This window comes from Hipposideros armiger, unplaced genomic scaffold (genome assembly GCF_001890085.2).
Source record: "Hipposideros armiger isolate ML-2016 unplaced genomic scaffold, ASM189008v1 scaffold_513, whole genome shotgun sequence".
In the NCBI taxonomy this organism is placed as follows: domain Eukaryota; kingdom Metazoa; phylum Chordata; class Mammalia; order Chiroptera; family Hipposideridae; genus Hipposideros; species Hipposideros armiger.
In genome coordinates this window covers 1,079,485-1,105,654 of record NW_017731863.1, presented here as the reverse complement: position 1 = coordinate 1,105,654, position 26,170 = coordinate 1,079,485, and the positions used below count along the sequence as shown (strand labels likewise).

Sequence of the window (26,170 nt, the reverse complement as noted above, 5' to 3'; positions counted from 1 at the left end):
CACCCCAGTGTATTTGTCATTTAGCCAAGTCTAAACACTAACTTGCAGGTAGATAAAAAGCTACCTGCAGGGGGGGCTGTGGGAATAAACTTGGCTATAGGTTAGCTAAAATCAGAACAATGGGTCTGAAAGGTCAAAAAACACACAGGTTGTCAATTCATTCTGGTCTTTAAAAAAAAATCTTTAAAAAGAAAGCCACTGCATTCCATTATACACTGCGTTCTCAAGAGTTGATAGCCCTCAAGGGACAGTTATATCTGACATTTCCATCAACTTTAATCTGATATTGTAATATAAGAACCAAACGTTATCACAAGAAGAAAATAGCTTTAATAGAGTACTTTGGAATGTTGATATTCCTTTTGAATTTTTTACAACAATCAAGAATTGAGTTACTGTACAACAGCAAAGAAAGTTAACTTAAAAGTTAACCAGATTTTAAATGACAGAAATTGAATTACTTGGGAAAAAACAAAACCAGAAGCATCCCTGTGCTACAGCCCTAGGATGACTACAAGTAGGTACCCTGGAACACTTGAGGATTGGCACAGGGTGGGAGTGGAGGTTAGGGGTACAAGAGAAGACTGGGAACAAAGGACCAGGTTCCCCAACTCGGCTGCCATCAGAGCAGCGTAAATGTATCTGTGGGATAGTGGACCTCTGTTTAAGATGCATCTGAAGCAAGAGCTCCAGGGTTTGAAAAAATAAAACAACAAAAACCACTGTTCTGCCATATATTAAGAATCCCGTTTCCCTCCATTAATTCTCACACACACTCACACACACCCTTATCACAACAAATAGCTACAAAGCTACCTATACAGACATTCTTGAAGTCATCTGGTATAGGGTGCCTCTGAGGAAAGAGGGATTCTTATTTGTGTTGGCCCTTCCTAAAAGAGCCACATCATGCAAAATGCAAATTTCCAAAACTATACAGAAGGCCCCAAATCCCTGACGAGGCAGTACTTGCACCTAGAGAGCCCACGTAATACCTTTCAAACAATGAACTGAACACACAAACATTAGTTACACGTCTCTTACCCAGAGGGGTGAAAAAAGTCACTGACGAGACAAGGAAGCCCAGCACTAGTCCAACACACAGCATACAGAGCATGAGGATTCCAAATCGCCACCACGCAGCTACCAGGAAAATCCCACCAACGCTTCCCATGATGGCTGTCAGAATCAGGCGAACTGCACAAAGGGAGATGAACTGTTTGACCAAAGGTAGCTTTCCCGACTGCGTGCTTTACACACAAGATAGCACTACCAGAGCCATCATTAGCCTTTCTGGTGGTCAAGCACCAACAGGAGGCTGGTGGACTCTGCGGTGGTGCCGAGAAACCAGCACGGGCTGCCTCTAGAGAGGCGACAGTCTCACAGACACATGGAAACTAGCCAGGGGGCTGAACCTCCCAGTACAGCCACAAGCGTGGCTTGGGACAACCTATAAATTGGGGCTGAGGAAAAAGCAGGGTGACAAGCATTCTGTTAAACATGACAAGGAAGGAGGGGCTGTGTTTGTTTTAAGGTAAAGAAAATCTTCACATTTTTTGTAAATCTCGTGTTTCAATATACCAGTTTTGTGGAACACAGGTTTATCATCAATATGGCCCTTCATTTCCCTAAGTACCAAGGAATTTACAACGCAGATCAAAAACTTGGAAGAGAAGGTCTCAATGAGTAGTTCAGAAAAGAAAAGATGTTTAGAGCGTAGGTGGCCCATTATTTTACACACATAATAGGAATATCACACACAATGCTGGTCAAACTGTAGAAGAAAAGGTAGATTAGAAACAGCACCTTCCTTTTTGAACACCCAATTAAACTGTATTATTTTTACTCACCATCATAGTTAATAACTGTCAGTCTTGTAATCAGTATGTAAAAGAAGAATCCCATGAAGATAAAGCCTATGAAGAATAATTCTAGTAGCAAACCACCAGGAAAGAAAAATAATATAAGCTATGGTTAGGCATTCATTTTACAATGCAATTTAAATATCTAATCTACAAATACATGCTTATACATTAGGGAATTCAGAGAAGAGAAATAATTATCTAAAAGAAGAAAATTAGAACTCATTGGAGCATACATAAATTTAGAAGTCATTGGGAGTAAATATTACTATTAAATGGATACACTACTAAAGTATTAATTATAGAATACACTTTCTTATTATATACAGGTCAATTTCAATTGGTAAGTTGTTAATTTCATAGCTCATTTTAATATAATTTGTTACATGAGCAAAAATAAAATTTGAAAGGTAAAAAAATAACAAAATATTCCAAAGCAAAAATATGACTTTTATATCTTCTTTCAATTCATCCTTTCTTATTTAGAATGAACAATCAACCATTGTCATCATCCATTAAAATACCTAGTAATATCTTTGGGACCTTGCATACAGCTTAGCAATTAAATTCTTTGTTACAAAATCATGCTGCACTTTGAGGAATTAAATATTCTTCACAAGTCTCTTCTCAAAAAAAAAAAAGTATAGTAATGGAGGGAAAGGAGTTGCTACTTCAAACAATAAATTAAGTTTAAAGAGTTTTATAAAATCAGGATTATGTTCACTCTCCCCTTGATGCTGTTATACTCCTTGTTAATGAATTACATAAGGATTTTTTTTAATTTTTTTTTTAGTAATTGTAAGCATTAGTTACTTAAAAGGCAATCCAAAGAAGTGGCATCGTTTTAGTGAGCATAATTTCTATTCTATTCCCTGCACTGGTTTTACTGAGGACGGTGGAATTCCATGTGGTGTCTGAGCCTCCCGTAACACATACTTCAGTCTCACTGTATATAGCCTGATTTATATGAAACTGTGTTGATCATCACCACCAAAATCCACACATATTTTTACACTGACATCTTGATTTCTAATCTGTTATCATTAGCCAGCTAGCCAATCTAGCAATTGAAGCAGTTGCTGAACAAATCAAATGTTATTCCCCTCTTAATAAGAGCTTGTACTTCATTAATGAGAAAAGAGGAATAAAAAAACAAAAAAACGCAGAGCAACTCAGTACAATCTTTACTGAAAGAACCCAGCCACAAATCTATGAAGGTAGTGCAGATAAGCAGTTGCTTTCTCTCCTTACAGGTCATAAATTCCCCTGCAGCATTTAAGAAAAAAGATCACCAGGCATGTAAATAGCAACTAGATCAAATGTTATACCTGTTTTCCAGAATCTGTGTCCGAAGAAACAAATGAAGAGGCCAAACAGGGCAAAAAGAGTGAAAAACACTTTGGTAGATACTCTTCCTAAAAATAACAAAAATTTAGTGCATAATACATCCAATCTGATACTTTGTATTTAATTAATAAAGCTTCATGAAAAAAACAAAGCCAACTGACACTAATTTATTCCACACGTGTATAATTTATTTTTAAAATATCCCTGTCACCTCCAGTTAATTCTTCTATGTAGGCCTGGATGCTGGTATAACAAAAAGAGAAATAAAAAAAATACGTGATCCCTGATAGAGATATATAACATCTTCTTGGGGAAGGGGGTGGGGAGGAAGTGGGAAAGGAGGAAGAGAGAGTGTTTTCTGTTTCTTCATAAACAAACTCTAAGAAAAAAAGGTGGGGACAGGAGGAAATGGATTAAAAGAGATTTAAAAGACACATCAACTAATACAACGTTCAGATTGCATCTTAACCCTGATTCAAAAGAACAAAGAAAACTGTGAAAAGCAACTGGGGCGACTGTAAACACTGCCTGTTAATTTGATGCCATTAAGGAATTATCTTCAGTATTTTAAACTAAAACTTGGGTTAATGATACTGTGGTTACATTTTTAAAAACAGCCCTCATCTTTAAGATATACATACTGAACTTTTGTGACAAAATGATAAGGGATTTGTTCTGAAGAAATCCAGTGATGGGGGGTAGGGGGAGGGGACGGGGGCAGAGACACAGGTGGGTGTATGGCTACAACAAGATAATATCCGTGCATCCAAATTGTTAAGACTGGATAATGGTATATGGAGGTTGACTCAAGTTTTCCATTAACAAAAAATTTTAACCAAACTCATATAAAAAAAAAACACGTACTGCACTGTAAGTACACATGAACAAATTACTACTAATCTTATCAAGTATACATATTGCTTTGGGAAAAAAATGTAGCGTTGTAACTAACAATAAAGCACAGTACGCTTCATGATGCCAAAAAATCCAAATCCTATGATCCTCAACAGACACAAGCTTCAATACAAAACCATGATGTGAAAGACAGGGCTACTGAAGAGTAAAATATGCACACTAAACTCACCACCATCTTGACTCCTTTGAGAGAAACACAAGAAAGTAATCCTACACTAAAACCAAACACAAAATATCTATATAAACTCATGTGAAAAACATTACAAACCCACCACCGATCAAAACAAAATACTTAAGAATGCTCAGATGGAGATACCACGAAGACTTACATTTAATTAAGAAACACAAGATAGGCCAGTATTTTCAGAGCAATATACACCTACATATCAGCTTTTCGAGAATGAAGAGCCCCCAAAGAAGAGGAAATGAAAGCTATGCCACATTCTGCTTATTTCAGACACTGGTTGAAAACTGAGAAAGGGAAGGAATTTACCCTGCCTTTTTTTAAAAAGAAGGAATGGCAATTCATCCCCAATGAAAGGAAGCACTTCTGTATAGAATGATGTTGTATACAGCTATGAAGAGAATACAAAGCAAACAGCATAATCTTAACTAGCATTTGAAGAATCTGAGTGAAGATTATGCAGGAATTCTGTGTACTATTTTTGCATCTTTTCTGTGAAATCTATTTCAAAATAAAATGTTACCCACACACCTCTTGCTACACCTCCACTGCCACCATTCTATCTAAACCACCGTCATCTCTCACCTGGATTACAATGGCCTGCTAATCAATCTGTTTCTGCTCCTGCCCCTGATTTTTCTCAAAGAAGCAGCCAGAGTGATCCTATTAAAATATGAGTGCAGTCATGGCACTGTTGGCTCAAACCCTCCACTGCCTTTCCATTTCACTCCCAATCAAAGCGAAAGCGCATACTATGACCTACAAGGCCGCACACGAGCTGCCTGCCCCTGCCGCCTCTTGACCCCTCAGGCTCCCCCAGTCCCTGTTCTCACTGCCATTCTTCACACACACCAGCAAGCTCCCAGCTGAGGGCCTCCACACTGGCTGTTCCCTCTGCTGGCAGGGACCTCCAGACACAAGGCACCTGCCTCACCTTGGGTCTTTCCTAGCAAGGACTTCCCTGGTCACGCTATCTCAAAGTCTCCTGACTCCCACTTGTTATCTCCCTTTCCTACTTCATTTTTGCTTCTTAACGCTCCTCACTTTCTCATGTATTATATGTTACAAACTTATCTGTCTCATCTCCCTCACTAAAATGTAAGCTCCAGGACAGCAGGAATTTTGTCTGTTTTGTTCACTGCTGTAGTCCAGTGGTCAGAACAGAGACTGGAATGATGTTGGGGCTTAAAAGGCACTTGTTGAATGAATGAATGAAGACTTGACAAAAGAATTTTTTTAACAGTCTTAATTCTGTGTTAGTTGATGTGGCTCTGCAAAGCCAAAGAAAAATTTGCAAGTTTAAATCCATATACTCACCAAGTGAAGAACAATTACCCTCCTTTGCCTCAAAACTGCAAGCATATGTGTGAACAGGAACATAAGCAGCAGATGTATTTAGAAATGGGTCCCAAACAATGACATTATAAATGACACCTTGCCCCCGGAGGGAGGAGAAGGAAACACTTGTCTTATCATTAGCTGTTAGGGTAGCCACCTAAAACAAAAAATAATGCATGATTAGTGTTTAGATTTTTTTTTAAAAGGCTATTCTATTATAATGCCACCTACATGGGATATAAATTATAATATTAAAATAGAATTGTTTAAAATATACACCAAACTTTTTAGCTTTGTCTAAAGATTGTCTTATACAATTTGTATATACTAATATAAATAGCTCTTACACAAGGCTTCTAAAATTTTTGTAGAGTGTAAATGTTAAGTAAAATAAGATATAAATAACATATAAAGGCTAATTAGAACAAAGCAAAAATAACGGATTTTTCATCTACTAGATTGTAAACTGTAACAGTAAAGGCAGGAAGCGTATTTCTCTTGCTCACTAATCTTCCCTCAGTGCTTAGCACAACACCCAGCACAGTGTACGTATTCAACAAACGTTAGCTATTACTACTAGTTACAGAGCTGACGCAGGCAAAGTCTCTTAACACCTCATAGAAAGTGCCACTTTTGTTTTAACAGACTCTGAAATAAAAAAACCATTACGTATAGTTGTTATACAGTAGTTCTTAACTTCAAAACTACCTTTTAAAGATTGTTTTTAAAATACGTAATACATACAACAGAAGAAACAAAAAAAACCTTATATAATCATAATACATAGTAAGTTCCTATTAATGTGAGAAAAATATTAGAACTTCAGGAATAAATAATTGTGGGACTATTTAAAAAATATTGCTTAGCCTTTGTATTTCCTGGGCGAAGGATTTGGTCAAGGTCAACAAAATGTTAACAGTATCTTCCACTCTCCCAAGTTTTTATTATGAAACATTCAACCTTCCAGAAATGTTGAAAAAAAAATATAATGAATAATCTATATACCACCAGTAAGACTCAACAGCTTTAATATTTTACCTTATTTGCTTTTCTATCACCCCTGCCCCTCTCTCCCCTCTATTTTTTCCTGCTGAAACATTTTAAAGTAAGTTACAGATATCATGACATTTCACTTCCAAACAGCTCAGGGTACATGTCCACAAACAGTGTTTCTCGAACAATCACTGGGAGAGCTTGTTAAAATTCAGATCCTGATTCTGTAGGTCAGAGGAGGCACCTGCGGCTCAGCTTCTCTAACACTCTCTCCAGTGATGCTATGTGTTCATCTACCACACTTTGAGTAGCAGGGTACAAAAGTGTAAGGGTATTCTCCTATATACCCACAATATCTTAGCTCACCTAAAAAAATTAATAATTTCTTATCTGATACACAGTCCACATTCAAATTTTTCCCAATGTCTTTTATAGCTTTTCTCCCTTTTAACAAAGATCCAACTAGTTTCATGCATGGTATTTATCTCCAATCTCTGTAATCTGGAGCAGCCCCTCCCACCTCCCGACTCCCACTCACCCAGGAGATCAAGGGCAGTCGCTTTACAGAATATTCCACAATCTGGATTTTTCAGATGGTATTCAAGGTGTCTGACTTGTACTTTTATCCCCTGTGGTTCCTGTAAACAGGAACTCCAAGGACTGAATTCAGGTAAAGCACGTTTTGCTAGAATATTCCATAGGTCATGGTGATAATGTGAGACTGCATTCACCACACAATGCAGGTGGGCCCCCTATCAGTAAAGCTAACATTGACCACATGGATAAAGAGGAGACCATGGATCACTCTGCTCTCAAAGTAGTTTTCCCTTTACAATCAGAATTCCTCTGAGAGTGCTATTTAGGCATCCTGGGAATAACCTGTGCCCCAATAATCTTTCACCTAATGGTCCTTGCCTGAATCATTTCACTGAGGGACACAAAATTGTGATTTTCTAATTCCAATTATTCCCACATTTATTAGTTGGCATTGTTCTGTGAAGAGCTTTCTTCCAACAACTGGGGAAGAATTACAGTTTCTCCTTTTAAAAAGGCAAGGGAAAGTCCTTCACCTTATAACTTTTCAGAGTAACTTGGTAGAGTCTCTTTCAATATTGCAACTAGGAAGTTCTATTTTCTGGGTTTTTTTAGTATCAATATGGACTTGTTTTCATTTAGTCAAGACTTACAATCAAGGTGAAAGGATTAAGAAGCACAGATTGGTAGTTACAAAACAGTCACAGGGATATAAAGCACAGCATAGGGAATACAGTCAATAATATTGTAATAACTATGCATGGTGCCAGGTACAAGATAACTACCAGACTTATCAGGGAGATCCCTTCGTTAAGTTATATAAATGTCTAACCACTGTGCTGTACACTTGAAACTAATATAATATTGAATGTCAATTGTAACTGAAAAATAAAAAAAATTTTTTAAAAAGACTTATAATCAATCATTTTATTTTGGATGATTGAACTGACCCTAAGTTGGGTAGTGCACAGACTCTTCAAACAGGTTCCAGTCTTTTTTGACAACCAGTCATTGAGGGTTTCCTTGAATTCTGGCACACAATATATCACTCTTAATCTTAACTGAAAGTTAAAAAGTAACCTAAAAAAGGCCTGGTTTCATAGTTCTCACATATTTTTTCTGTGAAAAATGCCACCAGTAGTTTGATAGACATTGCACTCAATCTATAGTTGCTTTGGGTAGTATGGACATTTTAACAATGCCAGTTCTTCCTATCCATGAGCACAGTGCATAGGCTTCCATTTGTTTCTATCTTCTTCAATGTCTTCCAGTTTTCCAAGTACAGGTCTTTTATCTCCTTGGTTTAATTTATTTTTAGGTTTGATTTATTTGATCATTGTAAATGGCAGAGAGTTCTTATATTCTTCATGTCATAAAAATGGTCTTCAAAAACCTCCTATTTTAAGAAGAAGAAGCTTCCATAGAGCTTCCTAATCTGTGAAGAAGCACAATGAGTTTCTTGTATGAGGCTCCCTCTTCGCATGGAGCAATGACATCCTAGGCAACACAGGAACAAAAGGAGATCTCGCTCTGCAAGAGTTTGAGCCCTTAGGCTAATCACATATGCCGTTTCAATCATTTCTTTCCAAATAGTCTGGTAATCTATCAATCTTCTGGAAAGAATCAGAGCAGTCTAGAAAAACTCTACCCATTAACCATGAGACTGAAGAATGACCTTGCTGTATATTATTAGATTGCTATCAGGCACCTCTCAAGACAAAGATAATATCCCGCCCTGCACAAAAATGAGCTATAGCGTGAGTCTCCAATTTTAACGTGCATTCATAAAATGCAAAAATTGGGTAGGTCTGGGGTGGAGCCTAAGAGTCTACAACTCAAATGAACTCCCAGATGATGAGGCCAATGCTGCAGGCCCGTACCCCACAAATGGAGAAGCAAGAATTTACAGGGGTTCCAAAGCTCAGAGAAAAGTTTTGATCCAAGTTAAAGACTTTGAGTTTGGGTTTAAATATTAAATGCCAATGTGTAGATCCTTAAATAGTTTCTAATTTTTTTCTCAAAACACTATAACTCATAATTGCCAAAAGGGGGGCCGGCCGAGTGGCTCAGTTGGTTAAGAGCTCGCTCAAGAGTTTGAGCTCTGAGCAACAGCGGTTCGAGTCCAGCCCGAGCTGAGCAGCCGCTGAGCTGCCAACAGGTAGCAGGATGGCTCAGCTAACAAAAAAATAATAATAATAATTGCCAAAAGGTATAACCTAAAAGGTATGGAAGTACATAAAAAAATTAGCACCCACTTCCATCCATATCACAAGATTACCAGTTCATATATGTGGCTGCAACTATAACAAAATAATTTACATGCATCTCTTCAAAGGCTAGCATTACTTTGGGGTTATCACTAGAAAAGACTCCCAAGATGTTAACGAAATAAGAGAATAAAGTGAGAATCCCAGAAAGACCAGGCAAACAGTAAAGAAATAAGCTCCTGGTCACTTCTCCCCTAGTCAGCTCTTCCAACGGTGTCGCAATCCAGCAACACCAATCAGGAGAATCAGCTTTACCTTGATGGCACTGGCCGTCACCTGAGGCACTTCGGCCATCCTCTGCAGATGCTTCAGCAACCCCTCTTCCGTGAGGTCATTCTCAGGCAGAAAATACTGATAGACATCATACTGCAACCTCCACCTAGAGTCCTGTCCCGTCCTGATGTCACATGGCGGAGGATCTGTGCCTCTAAAGTCAACCAACAAAACTGAACATCAATCTCTTGTTGGGCAAGTCCCATCTACGAAAAGGAACCAAAACCTCTAATTTCAAACTTCCGAAACGATTCCAATTTGGGCATGATGAAGAAAAATAACATGCTGACAGGCAGTATGGTTAAATAAACAGATTTAATGTCAGGCCTAGAGTCAAATGCCAGCTTTGCCATTTGTTAGCTGTGTGTTAAGTCGCCAAGTCACTTAATCTCAATAAACCTTAGGGAACCTTTCTGTAAAATAACAACTGCCCCTTTTAAATAAAAAGCTTAGAATTAAAAGACAAGAACACAGAGCACTCAGCACTGTGGATGATGCACAAATAACATTCAAACGTTAATCAAATGTTACCTATCGTTAATTCCTATTAAAGCAGAAACTAAGGCAGAGTTTTAATTAAAATAATAAAATCCTTACAAAAAACTAAGGGTGAGGGCCGGCCGAGTGGCGCGTTGGTTAAAAACTGGCTTGGGATGCCAGGCCCCGGTTCGGATCCCACATATGAGGGCCAGTGACACTGCCCCCTACAGCTAAGATGCTGAACAACAGCTCGACCTAGAGCTGGGCTGCCATGAGTTGCCGGCGACGGTGTGGACTGCAGTCCCCTGCTGCAGTGGGCTGCCATAAGCTACCGTGTGTAGCCGGCAGCCAGCGTGAGTGGCCAGCAGCCGCCATGAGCGGTCTTCCAAAAGCTGGCGACTGATCTGCCTCGCCCGGAAAAAGCGCAATGATGGTGCCAACTTGGGCCAGTGAAGCAACGTCCTCCACAACTAGACTGAAGAACAAAANGACAGCAACTTGTCTGTTCCCCTTCCCCCGATTCCCCAATAAAATCTTTAAAAAAACAAGAAAAAAAAAATTAAGGGTGTTTCACGGCTCCAGAATGCTTTCCGTATTTAAAGCTCCACAGAAACTAAGATGTACTTCTAAGCTCATAATAGACTCAACATCTGGCTCTTCCTAAGAATGGAGGGGACAATATTAACTGTAAATAACCACTCAAGTATTAGTTACAATGTATGAATTACTTTCATTCAAAAACATTAAACAATGCACTTTTACTAAGAGAATGATGGATTTTCAGAGAGTTCACCGAACCTCACAATAGCTAGGCATGCATGTGCTAAAAGTAATTATAAGAGACAGACATACCTCGCATAGCCCAGGTTTGCTGGGGCAAATTTGATATTTGTTGCAAAGAAATCAAACTCCAAGTAAATGTTGGGATCAATATCTAAATCAAACTCCAAATTACAGCCTCCAGGGATAGGATCTAGATGGAAAATAAGAAAGTTACTCAACAAAGAATTGTTATGTATTCAAATTATACTCAGAAAACACAACTCTACTCTTACAAGAACTTCCTGTACAGAAGTTAAATAAATACAGAGCTTCTAGTTTTATGCTACCTCATGAACTGAGGTTAAGGTCTCTGGAACAGGGATCAGCAAATCTTTTCTGTAAAGGGCCAGAGTGGCTATTTTAGGCTTCGCGGGCCTGATGGTCTCTCTGGCAACTACTCAATCCTGCCCTCGTGGCATGGCACAAGAGCGGCCATAGATCACACATGCACAAATGCGCATGGTTGCCCATTCTAATAAGACTTTATGTACAAAACAGACAGCGAGCTGGATTTGGTTCTGAGTCTGCAGTTTACCAAACTCTGTTCTAGAGTTGAAAAGGTCAGAAAAGACAGATTCTTAAGGTGGGATCCAAGAATGGGTTTCAGGGGCTCCATGAACACCCTGAAATTTTATGTTGAATGTGTGCATTTCCTAGGGAGAGGGGTTTTTATTAGATTTCGGGGGACAGGGTCTATGACCCCACAAAAGAGCATAAGAACCCTGGAAAGAAAAAAAAAAACACTGCCAAAGAGAAAAGGAACTCCATGGGTAATAGAGTTAGGGGTCTCCACTTTTCACATGCTTCTTTCAACAGGGAGAAAGATTTTGTCATCCTCAATTCTCGAAGAGTCCTTGTATATATATATATACACATATACATATATATACATATATATATATACATATACTTATGTGTGTATACATATGTATATATATATATATACATATACACATGTATGTATACATATGTATATATATATATACATATGCATATGTATATATATATATAAAAGTGAAAGACCACAAAAGACCTCCCCAAGACCATCTATCAGAATAGCATTTGAATATTTAATTAAACACTAATAATGTGGCTAAAACAGCTCTTCTTTTCTTATTAGGAATCCGACTCATGACTTTTAAGCATGACAAACTTAAATCAGTCACTTGACATGAGATCAACTCCATAAAAAGAACTAACTATATATGGGGGACCCAGTGGAGAGGCTAAGACAGAAAGGGTAAACCAATTTGAAGAGTTGTAAGATCTCAACTTCATACAACTCATCCACGCATTCCCACAGTTAGGTCTTAGTTTCCTTAAACTAAGGCATTCTGGTGGTTGACTTCCTCTGGTCAGATCTGGAATGGAAAAACCCGGTGTGCAAATATGTTATGAATATTTACCACATTGGAGAAAATGATATGAATTGTCACTGAAGCTCTTTCATAACTTGTCTTTGTATGCTGTTCTTGATGGAAACTTGAAGTCCATGGTTTCTGATCAGGTAATTTACCCTTCTGCTACAGACAGCACTGTCTTTCCTTAACTCCAGTCACCTTTTGGAGTCTACCTCCTTTACCAACTACTGTTCCTTCTCTTCCCATTCCCACAAACGTGAAGTGTAGTCTAAATTTTCTCACTTCCCCTTCACTCCTCAATCACTATCATCTAGTTTTCATCCCCATGGCACCACTACAATAACTCTTACAGGCCACCACCGACTCTTAATTGAGCGATCATATGGACACTTGCGGTCCCTTCTCTTGACGTCTCTGCAATGTATTATTGACCACTCCTTACTTCAGGCAGAACCTCCAGGCCCTTCTCTTCTCTCCCCAACTACTCTTCAGTCTTAGGCTTATTCCTCAGCAGTTAGCATGTCAGAAACAGTGCCTGGCATGCGAGAGGCACTATGAAAGTATTTGCTGTTATTTTTCCCCTAAATCTCTATGTGCACGCCTGGACATGCACTCACTGCCATGACTTTTACTAATGGCTATTCGTGAAATATCTAACATCACTCCTCCATTTGAGGCCCTACTGTATGCATTTCCATCCAGATGTCCTACAAGTGTCTCAGGTTCAGTGTGTCCCAAACTGAAGTCACCGTCTACCCCATTCCAACCCCCTAAAACTTCTAGCACCACAACCACCCTATTTCCACACTTATTTTGCATCACTATATCCCAGGTGCTCAAACAGGAAGCCTACACTCCCACCTTTTATAATCCACAACCACTGGTTATTGTGTCTTATCAATCCTATGTTCCAAATATCTCAAATCCAGCCCCTTTTCTCCAACTCCTCTCTCATGGCCTCAGTTCATTTCTCCTTTTGAGCCCTCAAAAATATGCTAAGTCCTGACTGACTCTGCTATACCCTCTCCAACCCACTCCCCACACTGCTTCCAGAACTAACTTTCTAAGAGATGAAATGCATCACCTCATTCCTCTGCTTAAAAACTCTCTATGCTTCCCAGAACCAACCTAAGAATAAAATGCAAACCCCAAATTCTATACAAGGCCCTCACACTTTGGCTCTAACCTCACCCACTATGTCACTCTCCAAATCCTCCATTCTTCTTCTGCACCTTCCTCTGCCTAGAATAACCAACTAAAGTGTTAGGGACTGTGTCTTGCTTTTCTGTTACTGCTTCTCTAAGAGTTCCTTACATGTTTTTGAATGAATAAATGTATTCTCCTACTCCCCACCTGGGCTTTCAATCATCACGCTAATTCTCCAGTTCCCTTGCTGTTAAAACCTTTCTGATTAATATATTGTACTTATAATAAACACTTTTAATAGGATTATAGTTTTCCTTAAATTTTCATGAACAAGTTCCACATTCTGGAGAGTAACAGGGAGTCGAAGACAAAAAGATTACCTCTTTCTGAGTAGGAGAGTGGAATGGCCACATTTTGGACAGGCTCAGCATCTAAAGTCTCCAAGTACCAAAAGCACATACTCTGCTCAGGTCTGAGCATAAAAACCAGTCCTTTGTCAGTGCCTGTTCCTGAGGTATTAGGAAGCACAATCTCCTGTAAGGAAGAAAAGAGTCATCATCAAGAGGGAGCTGAGCAAAATATTTTTATTCCAGAGTTGATCTAGTATGCATGTCCTATTCGAACTCTTCTCGAAACAAAAAGGAATAAAAACAGGCCTTCCTTAAATAATTCTTTTCACTTCTATGTGCATGTGCCCATGCGACACATGGAGGAACTACTTGAAATATATGATCTTTGATAGAAACAGCAGATGCGCAGCAAAACTCCCAAGCTATTCAATCCCCTAAATTAAGATTTACTATGTCAAGTACTAAGACTACTGTCAAATGACGAAACTATAGCAATTTAGCAGTGAGTTTGATGTCATTCATTCAAGGGAAACAATCCATAAGTTGGGGAAGTGCAGTACCTCAAAAGCAGTGGAGCCCTGTTGGGAGCCGGCTGCACCTCAGTGTCTGACATGGCCTAGCACACTGCTATTGTGACAAATCCTGAAGCTCTGACTGAGAAACAGATACTGCTTTATGTTTTGGAAATTTTAAATTCCCCTTTGGATGCCCCCAGTAGGATAAAGATCTGAAGCCCCTTCTTATATTGTTTTTGTTTTATTTACTTTAAGTGAGTTTTGGACATATTAAGATAATTGTTTTACTGTTAGTTTCTTAATGATAGATTCTTAGTGATAGACAAGTTATGCACCTTATAATTCTTAAGATCCTGTTTAGCCAGTAGTGTTTGAAACAGTTGCTAAGTAGTAAACATCCTTTAAGTGCCAAGGCAGGAACTCAGCTCTGGCCATTATAGGAAGAAATTGAAACATAGTTAGGATAAGTTAGTCATTAGTATAGAACAGATCGGGCTGTACCCTGTAATAGAAACATCGTGAGGAAGTAAAATTCGGAGTAAAACAAACTTCTAAGGAAAATAGACCCTGGGAAGGAAGGAACATTGAAACTATGTAGAAAACAATTTCCCAATGGGTAAAGGGTTAAACTTGGAAAAACAACTTTGGGAAAAACAGCTCAATGATGTAAATAGTTACCTGCCCAGAACAAAAAGGACAGGCTGTAAAAATAGACATTAATTCTTGAAAGCGCTCCTGGGTTTCCGCAGGTTCTTTCCTCGCTGACGCCGTCTCCACCTGAGGGAACCCCTGGATTTGTGGGAGCCGGTCTCCCGCAGAGCCCTCTTCCCAAAGGATTTAGGCAAGAGTAAGTTTTACAGAGCATTAGAAGCAGCAGTGCAGAAACAGGGCATGAGGGGGTAGGGGGTCGGGGAGTTCCTTATGAGGCTAGCAGGTCCTATTTTTAGGGCAAGGTAAGCCAGCTAAAACTGAGTTGGATGGTTACTATTGGCATATGTTAGTTTTCCTTGACAGGATTTCCCCATAAGTGCCAATGATCTAAATACTAACTGATGAACTATAGGGTAGACAGTGACAAAGAACCAACTGCCACAATGACCCAAAAACTCCAAAATGCCACACTTCATCAGGAAGGGCAGAGAAACAATTCTCTTCACACAGACCCCCTCACTTGCAGAGCTATGTGCAGCTCTGGTTATCTTCTCAGTAGCATAAATACAGTGAGAACTAAATGCGGCACAAGAAAGGACTAGTATTATAATTAAAGTTAACTAAGACCCTTTCTGCATGAAAAGTGAGGCCCAAGATGCTGGTCACTCAGGCCACTTTTGTCACGTTATATCGATATCCCTTTATCCAAGCTGTTTCCTCAGAGGTAAAAACAGGCATTATAACTACTTTGTTGAGCTGTTATGAAAATTTAACTATATGGAAAACTAGACACAGGGGTTCCGAATTAGAAGCTCCAGAGGACCAATGAGTTTTCTGAGGTTCCCATGAAATTATACAGATGTATCTATACATTTTGCCAGGTACAGAGTCCAAAGATTTCAGTGGATTCAAAGTCTATGGCCCCTGAAGCAAAAAACCACCAGCCTAGCAAATAGTAGGCATGCAATAAATATATATAATGCTTTTTTTTTTCCCTCCATCCTTTCTCTTCCTTCAAGTGTTGTCTATGCTGTGATGTTAAGGAGGAAATTATGGGGGGCAGCTGGTTAGCTCAGTTGGTTAGAGCGCAGTGCTCATAACACCAAGGTTGCCGGTTCGATCCCAACATGAGCCCTCCATAACTAGACTGAAACAACTACTTGACTTGGAGCTGATGGGTCCTGGAAAAACACACTGATCCCCAATTAAAAAAAGAGTTAAAAGGAAAAAAAAAAGGAAATTATGTACGTGCCATTTTACTATGTCTCCTATGTTAAGTTAGGGCCTGAACAGGAAGTTTCCTTTTGAATAGAGTGCCAGGAAAAAACTTGGCATCTCCTGAATCACTGGCATGTTTCTTCTTTCTAAGAAAGTTACAAAATTTAACATGCTTTGATTTCTGCTCTGACTGCCAAGAACTAAAGCAAAACCAATGTATGGGTCATAGACACTGTTATCTCTTGCAATGAACAATTTATTCCTTCCTCTGTTCTTTGATCAAACTCTCCCATTTCTAGTCTATTAAACTACCACACTCACACAATGTCAAAATCGTCTTGGTAGGAGCAGTACATCAGGAATAAAAAAATACAAAATACTTAGTTTGAAAGACATTACAAATGTCTATAAAATATATATGACTTGGACTAAGAGCTTTGTTTAGCAAATTCCAGAATATTATAAGATAGGCTTAGGAAAAATAAGAAGCACAACATCATACAGAGTGCAATTTATTTGTTAGTCTAAGGGATCATATATAGGCTAAATAAAGACAGATTTGTAAAGGTTAACATAAATGGCAGGTCCTTAATAGCTTAGGCTGATCCGGGCATTTGCAAACTTCCCAAAGCGGAGGTTGAGGTGAGGGGGTTTAGTGATGATTTCTGTGCCAGGGGTCCTAAATGCTGCTAAAAACCAACCACTGGGCTACATGAACTCAGCGCTAGGATTCTTTTGTTTCTGAGACTCCAAAGAGTGGAATTGGTCCTATAGGGTCTCTAATTAAACTTACAGGTCTTTAAGTAAACTTCAACACTAAATGACTGAACAAATATGGAAACGCATTAAAATGTATTCTCAGTAAAAATCTTTAAAGACCCTGTAGAAAAAGAAGGAAAAAGAAAAGTGGGAAATTATGAGGAAAGCTTTAACTGCAGACAGGAAACATTTGGCACAGGTCAACCTCTCCCCAAACTCGGCACTTTATCACCCCTTCTTTAAGTCTCAGATCTCAAGAAAGGCCTGAGATAGCCAGTTTAAATCACTAACTTGACAGGACCCAATCTTGATTTCTTTTTTTATTTATTTAAGACATAAAGTTAAACATAAAGAGTCATCACACTCTAATGCTTATACTAATTGTAAGACCCCAAAATATGGACAGTGTTTATGGGAATAATTCTTTGTACTTACCTTAGAAAAAGAAATTGTTGTATTCTGATACTGTGAGTGTATTTGGAAAATAAGAAAAGTCACATTGCTGGAAATATTACGCAAAATAGCTTCCTCTGGAAAGGGCCTGTTGAGCTTGAAGTATCTAAATTTCCCCACAGAAAATTCAATAACACCTACAACGGGAGAAACATTTCATTTAACATTTGCACCTCTGATATCAATTTGCAGAAATCATATACATAAATATAAGTGCTGCTGATTTAATCCTCAGGAAGAAAAACCTGTTGAGATAAATATTACCATTATTGCCCCCATTTCACTGATGAGGACAATAAGCTTAAAGAGGTGAAGCAGCCCACCCAGGGTGACTCAGCTAGCAGTAAGTGGTGGAACTAAGAACTAAAAGGGAAAAAAGCGATTTCAAAAGATACAAACACCACTTCAAGTGCTGAGGACGCCCAGGGTGCCTGGCTAAGAAAAATTCCCCATTTGGTAGCAACAATAACAATTCTATTCAGAACAGAGTCCCTGAATTTAAGGATTAACAGCCCTAAGGAACTACTAACAATTGCGAACGCACTGGTATTCAAGAACAGTACATTCTAGTGAATTCTGTAGCCAGCCTAGAGACATAGGGGTGGCTTCAATTTTATCCCAGCATTTACTAGCTGTGTGATGCTAGGCAAGTTTCTTCATTCCCTTAAACCTCAATTTCTTTATCTGTCACATGGGAATATATACGTAGCTTGCAAAAGAAGGTGCCATCAACATTAGCAAAAACGTCTTCTGAGTGCCCATGCCAAATACTTCACATATAGTCATGAAACATGGGCATTCTGGAAAAAAGAGCTTTCTCTTTAAGCATCAAGTTCAGTCACATAAAAGACAGGTATGGCAGTAGTTCTCCAACACCTCATCTAGGCCTCTCCCATCTGTCTACTTGCTTCCATTTCTGGTTGTGTTTCACGCACTCACTCACTCTGTTCATATTTATTTCTCTTTCTCCTTGCTGCACACCAGTTCTTTTTCCAACTTAATTCTCATATAACCTACTAAATAGGTAAACGGGTGAAGACAAATCACAACTCAGAAATACTTGGAGAACAAAAACATTTAGTAGTGGTTTAAAAGACAGTAAGGAAAGCAGGACCATAGAAATTAAAATACATTATTAAACTAATAACTTTAAGTAGGGGTATTAAATATAGGTATCCCTGGGAATATATTTCAAGTGATTTTTCTTTGCACATTTCATTGTTTATAAAATTTCTCTAGTGATAGTGTTGGGAGCCAGCTGCACCTCAAGTGTCTGACATGGCCTAGCACACTGCTATTGTGACAAATTCTGAAGCTCTGACTGAGAAACAGATACTGCTTTATGTCTTGGAAAATTTAAATTCCCCTTTGGATGCCCCCAGTAGGATAAAGATCTGACACCCTTTCTTATATTGATTGTTTTATTTACTTTAACCAAGTAAGTGAGTTTTGGACGTATTACAATAATTCTGTTTTACTGTTAGTTTCTTAGTGATAGATTCTTAGTGATAGACAAGTTAAGCACCTTATAATTCTTAAGATCCTGTTTAGCCAGTAGTGTTTGAAACAATTGCTAAGTAGTAAATATCCTTTAAGAGCCAAGGTAGGAACTCAGCTCTGGCCATTATCTGGCCATTACCAGTAGAAATTGAAACATAGTTAGGATAAGTTAGTCATTAGTATAGAACAGATCGGGCTGTTCCCTGTAACAGAAACATCGTGAGGAAGTAAAACTCTGAGAAAAACAAAGTTCTAAGGAAAACAGATCCTGGGAAGGAAGGAACATTGAAACTAGGTAGAAAATAATTTCCTAATGGGTAAAGGTTTAAACTTGGAAAAACAACTCTGGGAAAAACAGCTCAATGATGTAAATAGTCAACTGCCCAGTATAAAAGGGACATGCTGTAAAAATAAAGTGAGACATTAATTCTTGAAAGCGCTCCTGTGTCTCTGCACGTTCTTTTTCCTCGCTGACGCCGGCTCCACCTGAGGGAACCACCTGAGGGAACCCCTGGACCTGCGGGAGCTGGTCTCCCTCAAGTGAGGTGTTCTTATCAGAAAGAAATTGAACAATTTGAAAAAACCATTTCATGCCTGATGGAACTCAAAACACAGGTTCTTCATTAACTCTTCAACTGCAATTTATAAAATAGGGACACATTCCTACTTGTACAAAATGATGACTCTCTCAACACTTCTGTCACTTGCTTTGTTTTCTCCTTAAGATGACAATATTTTCCTAGCTAATATATAATCCTTATTTAAAAAAGATAAGAAAAGGAAGTTAATTCCTCTGGCAAGTATACTATACAGAAATAACCACTATTAACAGTTTGGTATACATCTTTCAGGATTTAGGTATCAGAGTAAGTATTTTTATGTAGATAGAAAAGTAGATATAAAAATATTATATAAATACATTTGATACAGCCCACTTAATACATCTCAGGTATCTTTCCATGTCAACATAATTCTTGCTTTACAATTTTAAAAGCTTACCATTCTGTGTACATAACTATAATTACTTAACCAATCCCCTACTCATGAATATATAGGCTGCTGATTCCAGCATAAATATAAAATAAAATACAGTAAAACCTTGGACTGCAAGTAACTTGGTATGCAAGTGTTCCCCAAGACAAGCAAACATTTCTAATACATTTTAACATGGTAAATGAGCAATGTCTTGCATTACGAGTAGTTTGTTTCTGGAACGAATTATGCGCAGAAACCAAGGTATTACTGTCAGCCAGTAAACCTATTTGCTGATATATGTATTGGTTGTGACAGTGTATAACAGATCACCTTTGATTATAAGTGGTAAAACCACCTAGGAAGTCTTGTTCTCATTAAGAAAATCAGTAATGCAAAAAATTTAAAAAAAAATCAGCAATGAAAACAAACAGCCTATGCGAGAATATATAATGATTAGGACAAAAACATTGAGTTATACAATCTCTGTTTCTGACTTCTTCAAGAATACCTGGCATTTCAGAAATAGTTACAACTTTCATCTATTATTTCCTGAATTTCCAAAAGCTATGGGAAGATCATGCCTCAATAACCCTCTTTCTCCAGTCAAATGATTGTAGCAAGAACTAGTCAGAAGCCAGATAATAAAGGAGAGAGACACTGTGTACATTATTATTTTAAAAACTGGTCACTTGACAAAATAACTAGGGATATTAAAAGCAGGCACCTCTGGGGGTGTACTTTAAATGACTTTTTCTTTTCTTTACACATTTCCTTATTTTTCAAATTTTCTATAGTGCTCATGACGTGTACTTATTAGGAAGAAATTCTAATACAATGGTTATCTACCCTGGCTGTGGATTACAATCAACTGGATATCCTTTTTAAAAAATATTGTTGCCTGGGCCCCTCTCCAAACCAGGTAAATCACAATCCCTGGGCTTAGTTAGGATCCTAGCATCAATTTAAAAAACAAATAATTATTCAAATAACATACATGCAGAGAAGTACACAAAGTTTACAATGCCAGGTCAAGAAACAGCATTCTAGCATCTTAGAGGTCTCCTTGTGCCCCCTTCCAATCACTACTTTTTCCCTCCTCCCCAAAGGTAACCAGGATCCTAACTTCTAACACCATAGGTGGGCTTTATCCTGTTTTTGAAATATTTAAGTGTAATCACAGTATGTTCTGCGTCTAGCCTTTTAAAAATTAACATTATATTTCATGAAATAAATACACCACAATTTATTCTACTATTAAGAGCATTTGGATTACTCCTAGTTTGGAGTTATTATGAATAACTCCATTCAGACATTTTTTTAACATGTCTTTCGGTGCACATGTGTACACATTTCTATTGGGTAGAACCTTTAAGTAGAATGATCAGGTAATAGAGTGCACTGATGTTCGTAGATAATGCCAGTTATTCAACCTGGTTTTGCCAATTTACACCCCTGTGAAGTTGTGGGCAAAGTATTCCAGTTGCCCAACAGTCTCACCAACACTTGGTATCATCAGTTTCTCTGCTGGGTACACATAATAGTGTCTCCCTGTGATTTTAATTTGCATTTCTCTAATTAATGATAATAAGAACATTTTGTCTTATTTGCTATGTGAATATCTTCTTTGTAAAGGACCTGTTCAAGTCTTTTTGCCCATTTAAAAAACTGGATTATCTGTTCATATTGAATTGTAGTTCTTTATACATCATCAATATGAGTATTCTGTCAGATATGTTTTACAAATATCTTCTAATACTCTCTTCACTCTCTTGTTACCTTTAAAGTTTTAATTTTAAAGTAGTCCAGTTTTTCAAGTTTTTCCTTTATAATTATAAAGAAATCTTTGCCAAAAATATTCCATTAACATGAAGATACATTCCCCATGTTAACTTCTAGAACTTCATTTTACCTTTCACATTTGAGGTTGAAATTAATTTCTATGTATGGTGTGAGGAAGAGGAGGTTGGGGGAGGTGTCAAGGTTCGTTTTTCCATATGTATATCCAGTTGACGTAACAACCATTACTGAAAACACAGTTTTCCTATTGCTCTGCAATTCCACCTTTCACATAAGTCAAGTGACCATATGTGAGGGTTTGTTTATGGACTCTTGCGTTTCACTGATCTATTTGTCACTGCTAACACCAATAATACACTGTCTTAATTTGTCCAAAATGTGTTCTTTCTCTTCAACACTCTCTTGACTATTTTGGGCCTTTTTTCACTTACATATAAATCTTAGCAGCTTGTCAATTTCCAGAAAAAAAGCCTGCTGGGATTTTGACAGGGATAGCACTGAATTTATTAATTTAGGGAGAAATTGTATCTTTATAACAGAATTTTCTAATCTATGAATTTGAGATATCCCTCTATTTACTGTTTCCCAATTTATCTCAGGAATGTTGTCTAGTTTTCTGTCCTGCTCTTCACATATCCGATAATTATCCCTAAATAGTTAATGTTTCTTGATGCTACTGTAAATTTACTTTTTCTTTTAAATTTCAATTCCTATTTCTCTCTTCACCAATATGCTTTTCTTTAAAGTTCTCCAGGTGATTCTAATGTTTAGCTAGGTCTGATAACTCCTAACAAAATGTTTGATGAACTAGGCAAGGATAAGTATATTTTCCCCTATTCTTAGTTATCTCTAACCTAACTTCTGTGTGGTAAATCCTTTGGCATTGTTACCTTAGCAGTCCGATACCCATTTCACAGTTTTTATAGAAGACTGCGTATTAAAAAAACCAGTATGGTTTGACTCCTGGCTATGTAAGGATTTGTCATGTTTGATGTGCAAAAGCCTAGTACAGTACAAGTCACCTAGCTGGCACACAGTAAATGTTTGTTTAGTGAATGATATTTGAATTTTGTGACCGCAGGTGAGCAATTTATTTCCTCTGGGCCTCAGTTCCCTCACGGTACAATGGAGGTAATTGTGCTGCATAAATCATTTTGGCTGCTGAAAGTATCAAACAAATGGGGAATTTTTTGTAAACTGTCCAGTACTACACAATAAAGCATCATTATTAACTTCCATTAGCTTTCCAGTGCTTCAGAGGCTCATCTTCTTAAAAAAACAAAACAAACAAAAACCAGGCATTTTGTCTGGTCCTACAAATAAACTAGTGGGAAGAAAAGGACTAACAGGTATAAATGTTCAGCATATTCATCACAAATATCAAGTTGAGAAGGACACTTCCATTGAGTGACAAGGAAAAATACTGAAAGTCAAGACAACTTTATCAGTACAGCCTAGCAGAATCCGTATTTCATTTCTACTCATAAAAGCAGACATGGCAAATCAAGACATCTTTCCAAAATATATCCTGAAGAAGTGAATAGGAACTTAACTTCATCTCTAAGCCATCTGAAAAAGGATTCATCAGAAACATTTTACAAGGCATAATTAGATATCAGGACTTTGGGAGTGGGAAGAAAACAGCACATCAAATGATATTACAGAGCAAATGGCTACTAACATGGACACAGCATTTTTGCTATGCCTCTCCTCTAAAAAGCAGTGTCTCGGCTTTTCCTACCAAAAATATTTTTGCCATCTGCCCCATAGCAGGGGACCCTTCTGTTTTTCATACCCTCCCTCCATTCCTACCCAGTCACTTTTTCTTTCCAGTAATTCTATTCTGAAAAGAGCTTCCCAATCCTTATCTTTTCCTTTGCTTTCCCAATCAGATCCTAAACTTGCAACCTTAAAATTTCCAACTCTTCCTTTTTACTAACTTACTAAAATTTACGTCCATTGTTTATGTTTTGGCACAGCCACCAAATTCTAGGACAGCTCTGAAAAGCTGAGTCTTCAGAATTCTCTTCAGATGGAATATTAAAAACAAGTTCATTCAGCTACGTGAGCTGGTTGGCATTCAACTGCTCCTCCCTATTTCTCATTCACATCCTCTTATGAATTTTCATTAGCCCTAAAAGCTGAAAGGAAACACAAAAATGTACATACTACCTTTCCCCTAGTTTTTTTGAGAGGAAGGGCCTGCTACCTGACAGACAGCAGCAGTACAAACATTAGAAGGCTCAAATGAATTTCTGCTCAACTCCAATTGCTACGTAATTCCATGTGAGTTTTGGGGTATGAAACGGAAACAATAATGAAAGATATTAAAGACAGCAGAGAAGTGGGACTTCAAGATAAGGGAAAACCGTTTAAATGCATGATGCACCTCCTGTGCTCTGTGGGTCACAGAAGGCACCTTCCTCAGACATTCTAGGAACTAGATCTGCCACCTTCAAAGATTCATTTGGTTTTCAAGCCACTAAAGTTGTGCGAGCTAGCTCCTGCTAAGAGATGGGTAAATCCTAAGTCACAGCAGTTGCTCAATTTCTTCAGTTTGTATAATTATCAGAATCCTCAAATAGAAATTCAGCCGTTTTTCGGGGATCATGCAACTCTCAAGTTTTTCTTAAAGACCATGAAATTTGGAGTGAGACACACTTGGGTTCAAATGTCGCCTGTGCCCCTATTAGCTGTTTGCTTGTGTAGTAAGCATCCTCCTGGGGCTCAGCTTCATCCTCTGCCAAGTGAGGACTGTAATTATTTCATAGGGTTATGAAGATTAAATAATAATGCCATGAAAAGCACCTGGCACACTCTGCATGCAGTGAATGTTGTGTTAATGTCCTATTATAAAAAAAGCTTTTTTTTCTGCAAACATGTAATTGCCCTTTCCAGCTTGGGCCCTAAGTCCTATGCAAACATTCTAGGATTCAGTTTGTACAAGAGCTTTTCAGAGATAACCATTTAAGAACACAATCACGTTACTCAGAAAATATTATGCTTCAGTACTGCAACTAGTCTCTTATGCTCGAAACAAAACTAAGAATGTGCTTAACCTCGCAGAAAAAGCACATGATTATCAGCCTGGCACAATCAGTGCTTTTTACAGTTTATGCATTAACAAACCACAAAGTACTGCGAAAACCCATTCATCAAGCACATGACCCACAATCTCACGTCCCATTCTGAGTTCACTTTTCCTCTCAAACTCTGTCGAGCTTACCAATTTGAAAAGCATCTAGATTTTGGAGTGTAAAAACCGGCTGCAGCCTGAAGGGCCATCAATCTTAAAGCCCTCAGTTCTGCACCAAGCCTTACCGGCCAAAGGTTCAGATAACGCCACTTGGGAGCAAAGAGGTGCTTTAGAGTATTAAATTAAACCCACAAACATGGCTGCTCTCTGAAGGAGATAATGTGTCTGAACAACTGAGTTATCTCTCCCCATTTCACCAGCCTAAATTACGAGGCTGGCAGTAAGGCTCTTTAGCAAAGGGAGTTTCCTTCTGCAGGAAAGGACCCTGATCCATTCCTGTGCATCTTAATTCACCAACTCTCCCGCTGGGTGGACAGACCCCGGAGTGGATAAATTAAAAAGCAACTTCAGTTGCAGAAGCGAGGCGCGCCGACCTTACCCACGCTGGAGTTCCCGACGATCTCGGCTCCACCAGCCACCCCTGGTTGCAACGCCATCATCGTCAGGGCCAGGACCCGAAAGACTTCCATAGCTGCCTGGGCCTGGCGCAACAAACGCCTCGGTCGGAGAGGGGCGAGCGCAGGGCCGCGGAGCCTCCTCGCTCTCGCTATCCCGGGGCGCTCGCGCCGGGCACCATCGGCCGCCAGGTGCTCACGCTGGGCACCGTCAGCCGCCAGCTGCTCGCGCCCGGCGTCTTCGGCCTCCAGCTGCTCGCGCCCGGCGTCTTCGGCCGCCAGCTGCTCGCGCCCGGCGTCTTCGGCCGCCAGCTGCTCGCGCCCGGCGCCATCGGCCGCCAGCTGCTCGTGCCCGGCGCCATCGGCCGCCAGGTGCTCGTCCTGCACACCTGCCAGGTCCGCCGTGCTGGCTTACAACCTCAGCCGCACTCACCAGCTCCAGCAAGAGGATTCCTTCCCGGTAATGACTCCCCGCAGCCTTCCACTGCGCCTCCGCCCCGCCCCTTTTACGACACCGCGGCGTACCTCGTGCGGCGTGCGCCTCCTTCTGGCGCACGGCAGGCTCTCCGCGGGCGGCACTCTTCGGGACTCGTGCGCGGGGCCCGGAGGAGACCCCAGGAAGTTCTGTGGTGTAACCTGTACTTCTCCCTTTTGTATCTTTCCCATTTGCGAAAAACACCGTTAGGGTAAAAATAACTCTTTCTGTTGCGGCCTAACGTCTCCAGGCTCCTGCTACCAAGTTTAACGGTCCCTTGAAAAAAAAAAACAAAAAAAACTGG

At 39.1% G+C, this 26,170-nt stretch overlaps 1 protein-coding gene across 1 annotated transcript in view; it reads right to left on the bottom strand.

Moving 5' to 3' along the window:
- TM7SF3 (transmembrane 7 superfamily member 3) overlaps positions 1–25,884 on the bottom strand; it is a 31,520-nt gene extending 5,636 nt beyond the window's left edge. The window contains exons 1-9 of the mRNA XM_019668057.1: positions 25,376–25,884; positions 17,451–17,605; positions 13,903–14,056; positions 11,046–11,166; positions 9,696–9,867; positions 5,626–5,803; positions 3,191–3,277; positions 1,851–1,931; positions 1,045–1,197 (exon numbers count right to left, since the gene is read on the bottom strand). Of these exons, the coding sequence (XP_019523602.1) occupies positions 1,045–1,197; positions 1,851–1,931; positions 3,191–3,277; positions 5,626–5,803; positions 9,696–9,867; positions 11,046–11,166; positions 13,903–14,056; positions 17,451–17,605; positions 25,376–25,466 (1,192 nt within the window). The 5' untranslated portion in view covers positions 25,467–25,884. The remainder of the gene's footprint in view (positions 1–1,044; positions 1,198–1,850; positions 1,932–3,190; positions 3,278–5,625; positions 5,804–9,695; positions 9,868–11,045; positions 11,167–13,902; positions 14,057–17,450; positions 17,606–25,375) is intronic.
- Positions 25,885–26,170: the final 286 nt, after the last annotated feature.